Source organism: Dermacentor albipictus, chromosome 7 (genome assembly GCF_038994185.2).
Source record: "Dermacentor albipictus isolate Rhodes 1998 colony chromosome 7, USDA_Dalb.pri_finalv2, whole genome shotgun sequence".
Lineage (NCBI taxonomy): Eukaryota > Metazoa > Arthropoda > Arachnida > Ixodida > Ixodidae > Dermacentor > Dermacentor albipictus.
In genome coordinates, this window is record NC_091827.1 from 136,906,261 (window position 1) to 136,918,435 (window position 12,175).

Genomic DNA, 12,175 nt, shown 5'->3' on the forward strand with positions numbered 1-12,175 from the left:
CGAAAAACGCACTTGCATTTATTGGAACATTCTCGTTTGTTTTAGCCAATTGGTTGTTGTCTATATTGTTGCAGCACCTTGTGTAATTAGATTGTACACAAATATTGTACTTTCTGGAAGGTTTGTGGGCACCAGTGATAACGCTGGAACCTTATACGTGTCGATCAAGTTGAAAGTATGACGGAAGCCCGTCTGGTTGGGATGATGCATACTTCAAAGGAAGAGGCTGACACCGACTAAAATGGTTTAAGATATATTTACGTTTCGGCTCTTATGGAAGAACCAAAAGGTAAATATATTTTGAACCATTTTGATCAGTGTCCGAACCTCTTCCTTTGAAGTATCCTTATACAAGTCACGCATAAATAGCTGATGTGCTTGACGTGCAGATCAGATTTCATTAATCATCAACTGTGGGCACAGGTTCACTTTCATAATTCATTGTTTCTGCTACTGTGTCCTTCACCATCACAATGTGACACTATGCTGTCATCACTAGACTTTTCAAGGATGTGCATCTTAACTGTCATGGGGGCTGCAGACCAGTGTTTTTCACTGGAACCTCAGTGCTCACATTTCTAAGAGCTGTTCATGATCACTCTTTGTTAACAAACCTCTTAAAAGCAAACACTGGCAGAGATGCAGTGTAGTCAATGTGGATGATGAAGTCCTCCACATTTACATGTTTTATACATAAAAACTAAAAGTGATGTAAAATTATGTTGAATGAAAGCCAGCCAGCCTGCTAGTTTTTGTTTAGGTATATTGCACATGGTATTTCATTTAGTTGGCTAAACTATGACTTGCTAGTACAGTCAAATCGACATGTAACACTATTGCTATAACAGATAATTGTTATAACCAGGTTGCACGAAAAAAAAAAAAGAAAAGCCAATATGGGCATGGCTGAGCTGTTCTGAGAAAACTATAATTGCTGGGAGGCCCCAGTGCCTCTCCCCACCACCTTTCTCCATTTGGCTGCTGATAGTGTTGACTCGTTTAACTGTTCAACTCGTGCTTCCTGCACTCTCCGATCGCATGTAACAAGCCGCGGCTGTTGGCGTTCAAGAATGGCACTGCTTTAACAGTTGCAAAGAAGGATCATGGGCGGCAAGTGACATGCAAGCTCTGCCGAGGCATTGCTTTGGTGGCCCCAAAAGGGTCCTTTTAAAGTTGTGAGAAGGCTACCATAATAGCCTCTCGAGAAATCCAGAAGCAACACTGAGTCAAGATCGCCACAAGCAAAATCAAACCCACTCATAACGTTACCGGTTTTAATTATGTGTCACTTATAACAATGAAAAGCTTCTGCAACGCCAACTTTTAAATGTTTTCTATAGTGAAATAACCCGCTTACTAGAATGCCCTCATGCCACATTATTGGGTATAACGATGAAGTCTGGCTGCTGTGTGTCTATGCCAAAAAGTAAAAAAATGCTAAATCCTTGAAAAGAAATAGAGAAATTCGAGCTGCTGCACCCTTGTTCACTGTCCCCATGACTGCCGCTCACTTGTAGAATATGACTGGTTTTCCAGCCTTCTCCGCATCATCAGCCTCGCGTGCCTCTCTCCCGTCGTACTCCACCCCTCCAAACTCGAACGGGCTGTGCCCATAGCTCTATGCTGCGGCACTCTACGAAACACAAATGGACTGTGCCCACTGTGCTAACAGCGCTGCCACAGAGAAAGATGTGGCGAGCCACATACTTCTCACTGGCTTGCACAAGAAAAACCCATGTCCGTCAGCCTTGCTTGCTTTACACGAAGCTTGCTGACATCCTCCTCCAAGGCATCCAGGTGCTCTATGTAGTGTAGTGGAAGGTCCCTCATGAAAATGAAGCCCAAGAAGCACTAAATGATTTGCGGGACTATGTTGAGGCAGCCTGCCCTGCTGCGTCACTACTGCCGTCATCGTCGTCACTATCCGATGCAATCACATTCGGGATGATCGCCTCGTCGGTTAGAAGTTCTGATGTTTCTAATGCGTCGTCCGCATGTAGAAACTCTTCTAGTCCTGAAGCATCCTCATTGACTGTGGACTGGTAAGATTAGAGCGGCCCATTTAGATGTCTTGACGGGCACCATTATGCCCTCTCGCTGTAACCGTTGCAGCTTCTGGGTGACCCCGTCCTTCAGGGCGATCGGCAGTGGGCAAGGCTTGAAAAGTCATGGCTGGGCTCCCTCAGGTACATAGATGCCAGCCGTCGTGCCGGCAAATGTGCCCACCTCTGGCTGGGACAGGGACTTGAACTTGACTGGGAGGCTGGGGACGTCTTTCACCGCATACAGGCTGGCTTCCTGGTACTCTGACAGACAAACGCCCAGAGCGTGAATCCAGTTTCGACCCAGCAGCGTCGGCGACGACCCCTTGGTTAAGTAAAAGGGAAGGGTTGCCTCCCATTCGCCAAAGCGAACGCTGACCTGTGCCTGACTTTGGACCTGGGAGAGCTGCCTAGAGTATCTGCACAGCATCACACCCGAAGCCTCGACGGACACACCAGGAAAAGTACACTTCAAGAGTTTCGCGGATAATTCTGACATGCTGGCCCCTGTGCCCAGCTCCATGGAAATTGGGTGCCTGCAGATATCGACAGTCAGCATGTAGGGCGGCACAGACAACAGTACGAGGCCTGTGTGCCACATGTCGAAAATCGGCCCCCCTCCGTGTACCCTTGCGCCGGCTACCCTAGCTGCGGGCTTGTGTGGTACCTGGTCTTGAACCAGGCTGCTGCTGCTGTTTGCTGTTCGTCCTCCCCCTTCGGCATACCCGTGCCAGGTGCCCAGTTTTCCCGCACATGAAGCATTGTGCTTGAGAGAACTAGCAATGTGAGGGGGAGTGGGCACCACCACAGCGACCGCAGGTACTGCCCTTTGTTGCCAACTTGTTGACCGTCGTCTGCCGACGGTGAGCCAGTCACACGGCAATCTTGTCGGAGTGCTTGGTGGCAGTGTCCAAAGCCAGCGCTGCCTTCACGGCGGCGTCCAGTGAGGGGTCAGGAAGCTCCAGGAGTCGCGTCTGCATGGCAGTGATATTGATACCACACACGAAACGGTTTCGGAGCGACGAGTCCAGCTGGTCCCCGAAAACGCAGGCACTCGCTAATCCTCGTAGCGCATCAACGAACTGTTCGAGGGTCTCTCCTTCTCTGCGGCTCTGGTTGTTGAAGTGGAAACACTCCATTAGTGTGAACGGTGCCGGGTTGTAATGCGAGCGTAGTATGGCGAGCAGCTCACCAAGCGTCTTAACATGCAACGTGGCTGGCTTGAGAAGGTCGAGCAGGAGACTGAAGACCCAGGTCCCGCAGCTGTCCAGGAAAATGTCCCGCTGTTTGACGTCAGGGGTGTCGTTTTCCCAGAAGAACACGTGGACTTGTTCCTCCTAAATTGGCCAGGCCGACCCATCTCCCTCGAACGGATTGAGCCTTCTGTACAGCAGCATGGCAGCAGCAACAGGGGGTGCGGTGTTTCGCTGCTCACGGCAGCGTGGGACGATCCATGGGTACTCGTCGCCAGTGTCACGATCCGCCCGGGTTCGTGAACAAGGGAGGGCTTGAGGCACCCTCTGTTCGATGAACGCTCCACATCGTGGTGGTGATGAATGATCACTGACCGCCGAGCAGCTGTGCTCGCCAGTGTTTATTCGTGCGGTGACCAATTTTGCCTAACTGAGCCTGGCAGGCCACCAAACCTCTCACTCACAGCCACTCACAAATAAGTTCTCACGTCACTTATGCCTTGTGGTTGTGACGGCAGTGCACTGGTTTCCTGGCAGCACCATGGAAGCTGCGGGGGTTTTAATTTCCCAATGATAACTGCAGGCCACTTGTGGCTCCCGACCATGCTGGCGCACAAAAACAGTGAAGCACAGCTTGCTGTTTCTGCCACCCTTACACCTGTCTCCTTTGATTGCATGTATCTAGGACAGAAACATGGAGAAGAACAGTCCTGTTTCATTGCCATTATATTGTCACATGGTAGTGATGAGGAAGAAGGCAGCAAAACTGTGAAAAACGATAGTAGCGTTTTATTGGGTGAATCTGTGCCCTCAAAAGCAAATTACACTCAAAGAACAGCGATAGTGACGAACACAGTTGGCAATCGTTGAAAGTCTGATCAGCAGGTCATGCGCATCGGCTTTTATAGATCAGTCATCGAAGGTTCCAGAGTAATCGCTGGTGCCCTCGTGTCTTTCAGAAAGTTCTAAACCGTTCGCGTTGCACGATGAAATCAAATTACACAAGGTTCGTTGACAACAGACAGTGGATAGAACCATTGATAACTTTTGAGAAACTTCCGATACATGCAGGCGCATGCTGTGCTGTGCAACAACGTTTGTTAGGCAGTGAAACGGGGTCACCCAATAAACAAGTACACATGTCAATATACGTTTGTGTCAACATAGTTGTTGAGGATGTGGGACCGTGTTTCCTCCACCCACATTTTCGCCTCCACGTCAGGCGAAGCTCCCTTGTCGGTGACGACTTTTAAACAATGCCGTGCCTCTCTTCGAGCACTGTACCCAGCCACTGGATGCACACATCATTGTTGAGTATGGCAAACTGCTTTGCCTGTGTGGCCAGAATTGCCTGGTGATGAGCAAGTCCTTGGTACTAGCATCGAGAAACCACTCAAGGGCCTCTTCTACCACTTTACACGCACCTTGTCGAACACGTTTGCACCTGTTGTCTTCCTAGCAGTTTTCTTTGTCGAACTTCTCTGCCGAGTGGATGATTGTCAACACTATCGGTTGTGATAGTCTATACTTCTTTACCAATTCACGCACTTTGTCACCATTTTTGTAGTCCTTCACAATACTGCACTTTATTTCCAAATCTATAGCAGTGCGTTTTCTTTTCACTGGCAATGTTGTGCATTGCCGATGATCAGCGGGTGGATCAGCCATCTTTCATTTATGTGGCAAGTCATACGAGGCATAGAAACCAAGTGGCCAGGAATGACTTTACGCAACCAACAAAGACAAGCACGACCAACTTGATCCGTTCGCAGAACTGCGCAGAGTGAAGGGCCGGCAAGTAAACTGTGAGCAGCGTCATGTTTTTCTTTCTCTACGGCAGTGCTGTTAACGGAGTTGGCATGGTCCATTTGTGTTTTGGAGGGTGGCGCAGCATAGAGCTATTGGTGTAGCCCATTTGAGTTTGGAGGGGTGGAGTGCAACGGGAGAGAGGCACACGAGGCTGATGATGTGGAGAAGGCTGGAAAACGGGTTGTAATTTACAAGCGAGCAGCAGTCATTGGGGCAGCGAGCAAGGGTGCAGAAGCTCAAATTTCTCCTTTTCTTTTCAAGGATTTCACATTCCATTACTCTTTGGCACAAACACCCAGCAGCCAGACTTTATTTATTTCCGAATACTGCGGGCCATTGCTTGGCCCAAGCAGGAATTAATTTACATTGTTACATAACCTAGAGAATAAAATTTATACAATATTAGCAGTACACGTATATAAAAAACATAAAACAAAAGAATAAAATTGTACATTATTATAATATTATATTATCGTTATAACTGATAATGTGGCATGGGGGCATTCTATTAAGTGGGCTATTTCACCATAGAAAACATTTAAAAAGTTGGCGGTGCAGAAGCTTCTCATTGTTATACCTGACAGATATTTAAAACCAGTATCATTATAGGCGGATTTGACTGTATGTTTTTGTCTTTGTTACGCAGGCTTTTTTTGTTGCTCTTTTCTTGCATGCTTTTTTTGTTTGGACTTTGTTTTTTTCACTGGCATTGTTTTATTGCCCAGGGCTGACCTACAAGGGTTTGCGGACACAACATGGACCCCACAAAGGCACCGCCAAGCGTTTCGATTACACAGCCAAGTACAAAGCTCACAGTTTGCTATCAGCTGTGCCTAAGAGACCTTTACGACAGAAGTCCTCTGCAAGTGAGGCTTCCGGTCTTAAGTCTACACCTAGAAATTTGGCTTTGCCAAGTGTAGGCACACAGTCTGGTGATGCCACAAAGGATTCGAAACGAGGTTCCCAGTCTCCATTTGGAAAGCAGAGGTGTTCGCAGAAGCGGTCCCCATCTAGCAAGGACAAATACAGTCTAGCAAGTGGGTCTTGGTCACCGAGAGAAGAAGAAGGCACTTTAGGATGTGACGCTGTGAATGAATTGCAAGAGGCTGCCGCTTTGGTAGAGGCGGCGACAACAAGGTACATATCTTCCGAGCCACGGTCGTTGAGAGAGTTCCGGATGTCCAAACAATCGCAGGAAACACCAGATAGCCCAGAAGGAAGCGTGCCAACTTCTGATGCATGCAGTCACGCATTTATGAGCATAGGTTCGAAGCATCCAGTTGTGTTAGTGAAGGACTTCCTTAAGGGACTTCCCAGTGCTTCATTGCGAGCAGACATGGGCAAAAAGACATCAGCAGAGGAGACCACCGTGGCTCTTGTCACACCCAATGTGCGCAGGGATTACTGGCAGAATACGGCCGCCTGGGACATATACAAGCTTCTACAGGCGAGACGGAGTGGTGTGACGCTTGCTGTCACGGAAGCTCAGGGCCAAGAGCAGAGTGAGGGGATGCCATGGGGGGTGACAGCCGGTTGCAATCCTGCATCCACAGAAGAGCCATCTACATTTAATGACGATGCATCAGTGGAGAAAGCCAGCTGCAGCCTGCATCATCTTGCTCACCGCTTGGCCCATCCAAGTGTTGCACAGAGCAAATCTCCAGCAATTGTTGCAACCAGTTCGTGAGTTTTTCTTTCTTTTTCGCTATTTACATTGCAAAAGCCATTTTTTCATATTGGTTCTACATTTGCCCAAAGGGAAAGAGGGGTAATTGAGCCGTGATACACGTTACCAACAGTGCAAAAGCTCTGTGTTTAAGTGATGCTCTCTATATGAACAACGGTCATGAAAGGCAGGGTTCGTCGACTCTCTGACACAGCGCAGGAAAGGCTTCCAGGCCAGATAGCCAACAAACACAGGTTTATTAAACTAAGATACATCAGAGTGCAACAGGTCACGGCTTGTGGGCAAAGGCTCACTGCAAGACCAATGCGCGCCTACTGTGCTAGGTGGCTGGGTAGCTGTCGACCAAGCACGAGAAGTCACTGGTGCAGAAGTCCCACGTAGGCAGCTAGTTGCAGGCCTGTGAGAATAGAACTCGTGGGACAGGGTGCCTGTGGGTGGTAATGGGGAGGCCAATAAGGCGCGTCCTGGTGACATGTTCCCGCATACGTGATTTTACCCTGAGAGGAATAAGCACGGTCTGTGTGGTAAAGTAGCTAAGGCACGCTAGCCATGTCGTCCTCATTGCCGCAGGAGTGCCAGTTTCCGGAGAATGAGCTTGGCCAATAGCTGTCGCCATTTGCAAGCTGGGAAATAAGGCTTAGGGTGGCACTTTATATCCCACAATGTGCATTGCATACTCTGTTGTTATCTAGTGGTAAATCTTATTAAATGCTACTGTTGATCATAGTTGGGGACATGCTGCATCCTTGTATCATTTGTGCCCATTGTCTATCATGTCCCTCAGCTCTGCAGATTTGCCTTCAAATTCCTTGGGAATGCTTCTCGGCTTTCAGTCAATGCCTCTGATACTGTTCGATTTATTCGTTTTTCAACACTTACCATTGCCAGACAGCGTTAGTATTGCATTATGTCAGCACTGCCACGAATGCAGCTGGAAGGACACCATTGCTTTGCTGTGTCATTAGAATTTCACAAAAAGTTTGTTCCTGACACTTGGGAGTCTACTGTGTGTAGCCTGTGACTATAAGAAAAACAAAGCTGGTTGCACATTTCCATCATGTTCTCGTTGGCTAATGCAGTGTGCAAAGGTCGTGCGAGCCATGCAGTCTCGGGTGCCCCAGAGCACAGGGCCAGACACCGCAGCTGCTGTGCACACGCTGCCTGTGCTTGTTCCATGCGGTGTGTGCTGAAAGGACGAGCAGCCATCCAGCCGCTGCCAAGGGGCGCTTCATCTGTAAGGTGTGTCTGTCACCCAACTTCCTGCTGGCATCCCAGTGTGTGGCCAACGTTATGCCAACAGAGGCCTTGCTCATTTTGTTGCTAGGGGCAGGTTTTTCATGGTTCTGTTTCACACATAGTAGACAACACTGTGGTAGCTACTACCCAAGCAGTGCGGCCATAGAAGTACTACTCCGAGCTTTCGGCATTGCAGTTGCTCTTAATCTGCTACATTTTCTGAGGTGGAACTACTTATGCTACAAATAGTACATCCTGTGCAGGCAACTCTACGTCAAGTTGCACGTTACTTGTGATTGCTTGTGCTTCTAGTAGGCAATGTAATACAGTCGACTGTCGTTAAATGAAACCTTAAGGGACAATGCAAGTTATGTTTGTTTGTCATTTATTGAGAGATTGAGCTCAACAGCATGCAGGGTGCTCTCTTGAAAAGGGCAGATACTTTATTGCCAACAGCAGATAATAGGTGTAACAGATATGATTACAAAGCTAGTTCTTACGTTTCTACTTTCTTCCAGCTGCTGACTAGAGCTAGCAGCATGAAACAAACTGCAAAAAAAGAAAAAAGAAGAGACGTGTGTAATCAAAAAAGGCGAGGCGCACGTAAGCCGCCCGTGCTCCTTGTTAAATTCTGCTGAAAGGGGCTGCCGGCTGTGAATTTTCTTTTTGCGTAGAATGCAAAAATGGTTTACGACGCTGCTGCAATAAAATTGCCTCAACCAAAGCAGAAAGCTCCTTTAGCTCTTCAGCCGCTTGCTCAAACTAAGTGCAATTCGAACTGAATTCTTGAATGAAAGTGTGGAACCGTCGAGCAGTAACCGCTCATGTACGCGCTTGGAAACTGCGTCAGCAACGAATTCATCCTGCAGCTCATCATCTTGCGAGGCATAGGAACAATGTGACACTAGCTCCCGTAAAGCGGCAATGAAGTCATGAACGGACTCGCCTTTGTTTTGACTGCGGCGGTGAAAGCGAGACGATAACGTTGCACGAGGTTGAAAACTAATAATAATAATAATAATAGAAAGTTTTAGTTACACGTACGTAGAGGCTTTGCGTACGTAGAGCTTCTACGTGTCAGCAGTGCGCATGTGTAAAACGTAGTGGGCGCGCGCGCGTCTCACGGACCTACATGAGATTAAATTCTTTGCGTGCCTTTCTTGCGCATGCAGACGGCTTGCATTGAAACACGGCGACAGGAGCGAATTGGCTACCGCCGTGTTCACATTTCCCGATAGATGTGGCTACGGGGTCCCTATTGGCGTGCGTTGCGTACGTGTAGCTAAAAGCGTTTCAGATGGCGTGCACGTAAGGTACGTAGGCTTTTCACGTTTGCGTATGTGAAGCCTCTACGTACGTGTAACTAAAACTGTCTAATAATAATAATAATAATAATAATAATAATAATAATAATAATAATAATAATAATAATAATAATGTCTTTATTTGTGTCCCATAAAAGTACACGACACAGGAGACCTACAGTACAAGCTGTCATGAATGACAACTGTGGGGTCTCCTCCGTGCTCTTGGGACAAAGGAACGACAACACAGTAGGGCAATCAGTCACAAGGGCATTTATTGCACCTTTCATAGATCAATGCCTGCTAGCCGAGTTGCTATCCACAAAACATGCCGATGGGCGCTCGACAAATCTAGAAGTCCAACTCACCGCGACCGGATAGCGGGCGAATATGTTCACCTCATGCTGGATCCCAACACCTGGTCGTTCGCGTGTACGGTCACGCCAATGGTGGCACGTTCGAAGGTGGCCACGCGAGGCAGTCTCGGAGAAGCACGGGTCGGCGTGCGCGCGGGACGTCCACGCTGTTCCCCGACCCACCGGGAAAAAGCCAGCCTGTTCTCTCCCGCGCCCCCAAGTAACCCTGCCGTGAGGCGGCGTTAGCAGTGCAACACTCGTGCCCTCTCTCGCACTGCGCCCCAACCACATCGACCGCCGCGGGCATCACGCAGGCCACGCGGCGAAGCCGGATCACAGGAGACGTGCTATGCGAGAAAAACATCAGGGGACGCGCGAGAGTCGCCATCCCCACACAGCTTGACAAAGCCGTAGGCCCCCCCCATACAAGGGGCAGTTACATAACGACAAAAAAGGCATATAATACATGGTCACGTTTGAAATTACACATTCCGAGCGTGCAATGTAACGTACACAAAAAATAAGGCAAGGTGGAAATACAAATTGCAAGTTCACTCATATAATAAAACATCACAGTCAACGATGGAGTAGTCACAAAAGAAATAACATAAATGCAGTTTCACTTATCCGCAAGAAATAACAGTAATACATACACAATGATGGTAAAGAGAAACAAAACAGATGAAGCATACATTGTAAATTGAAAGAGGGAAAACTGAACCATTTCGTCACCGTGTACACTGTTAGGGATAACGGGGCAAAAAGAAAAACTTGGTTTGCAGAAATGAAAACTTAAGAAAGTAACGGCCTAAAATTTGTTAAAATGCTGTCGAAGTTCTTTGAATGTTATATCTTCAAGTTTTACATGTTCATTATTAAATCTATTAAGTAACCTTGGTAATTTGTTCTGTAGTGTCTTTAGACCATACATTGTTTTATAAGTTCTCACTTTCCAGGGCATAGTAATACGTGTCAGGCGAGCAGAAATGTTTTCCTGTAGGCTAACTAAATGTTGTAAAAAGCAGCTATTATGTATTTTTCCGTTTTTATATGATTTGCCTAAGATGTAGTCGAACAGTTTGGCAACAGGGATTACGTTGTACTTGTCAAAAAGATGCTGTACGTACAAGTGATAGGGCAAGCCCTCAACAATTCTAAGGAACTTTTTCTGCAACCCATGAAGCCTGTTTAAGTTTCCCTGTGTTGTGTCAGACCATATTAGATGGCAGTAGTTTATTCTGCTGGAAAACAATTAATTATAGATTAACATCATAGTTTGCGGTGCAAGTATATGGCAAATTCTGTATGTTAAACCTATTATTTGTGCAAATTTACTTGCCACGCTGTCCACATGAGCATCCCATGACATATGTTCATGAAAGTGACACCTAATGTTTTAATACTGGAAGTAATCTCAATAGGTGTTGCATTTATTGAGATAAGTTTGCTGATTGATATATGTTTGTTTTTAGCTCGAAATATTATAGCTTTCGTTTTATTCTCATTTATCAGCAGGCTATTCCTACGTGCCCACTCATCTAATTTTGCTTACGTGAAATTAGCGTTCTTCTAGCGAAATCTTTTACCACCTATCAGTATACTGGTGTTGTCAGCATACATAATAAATCTCACGCTTTCATTAATTTTAACAATGTCATTCATATACATATGAAATATAAAAGGCCCTAGAATGCTACCCTGTGGGATGCCTGAGGAGATAGGTAGTGGATCTGAGTGATAGCCATTTATGACAACTATTTGTTGGTGGTATTCTAGATAACAACGTATAAGAGAAGCGACATTGCCATAAAAGCCATAGCGTTCAAGTTTTTGAATTAGAAGATTGTGATTAATGCAATCAAGTGCCTTTGATAGGTCAATAAAGATGCCCAGAACAAGTTTGCCTTCCTCGAAATGCTGTAGTAGGTGTTCTTTTTGTGCTATAAAAGCAAGTTGAGTGCCCATTCCCTTACAGAAACCATACTGACTGTGAGCAGATTATGTTTTCGCTCAAATTCAGTTAGCCGCCTTAATATAACTTTTCAAAAACCTTTGAAAACACAGGAAGTATTGATAATGGCCGGTAATTTCCCACATCGTTCTTATCACCTTTCTTAAAAAGTGCAATGACACGTGCCCTCTGCATCCTATGAGGAAAGGTACCTTCGTTTAAACAGAGTTTAAGGACATAACTAATGCATTGAGATATATGATCAGCAACGTATTTTATAGGTTTAATTTGATGGCCGTCAATATCCCTGGCACTACTGTTTTTTAGGCTGAGAATCGTAGTAGTTATTTATTTCCCCCTCGTGTACTGGATAAAGAAATATCGAACTGGAATTTTGAGAAATGCATTCAGGATCATTGATCGGTGTGCAGTGTGCTCCAATGTTAACAAAATGTTTGTTAAAAGCATCTGCTAGTGCTTTGTGCTTTACCTCAGTACCATTTATTTTCAAATGATGCATCTGTTCAGCAGGAACATTGTAATTTAGCAGAGATTGTAGGTTTTTCCATGTAACATCGCTCGCACCTCGCCTTTTTT

At 46.3% G+C, this 12,175-nt stretch overlaps 1 protein-coding gene across 7 annotated transcripts in view; it reads left to right on the plus strand.

Moving 5' to 3' along the window:
* The window catches only part of LOC135897804 (uncharacterized), a 419,017-nt gene that overhangs the window by 178,183 nt on the left and 228,659 nt on the right, over positions 1-12,175 (plus strand). For all 7 annotated transcript variants that reach the window (XM_065426504.2, XM_065426507.2, XM_065426509.2 and 4 more), the window contains 2 exons: positions 5,770-6,727; positions 7,811-7,970. In XM_065426504.2, the coding sequence (XP_065282576.2) occupies positions 5,770-6,727; positions 7,811-7,970 (1,118 nt within the window). The remainder of the gene's footprint in view (positions 1-5,769; positions 6,728-7,810; positions 7,971-12,175) is intronic.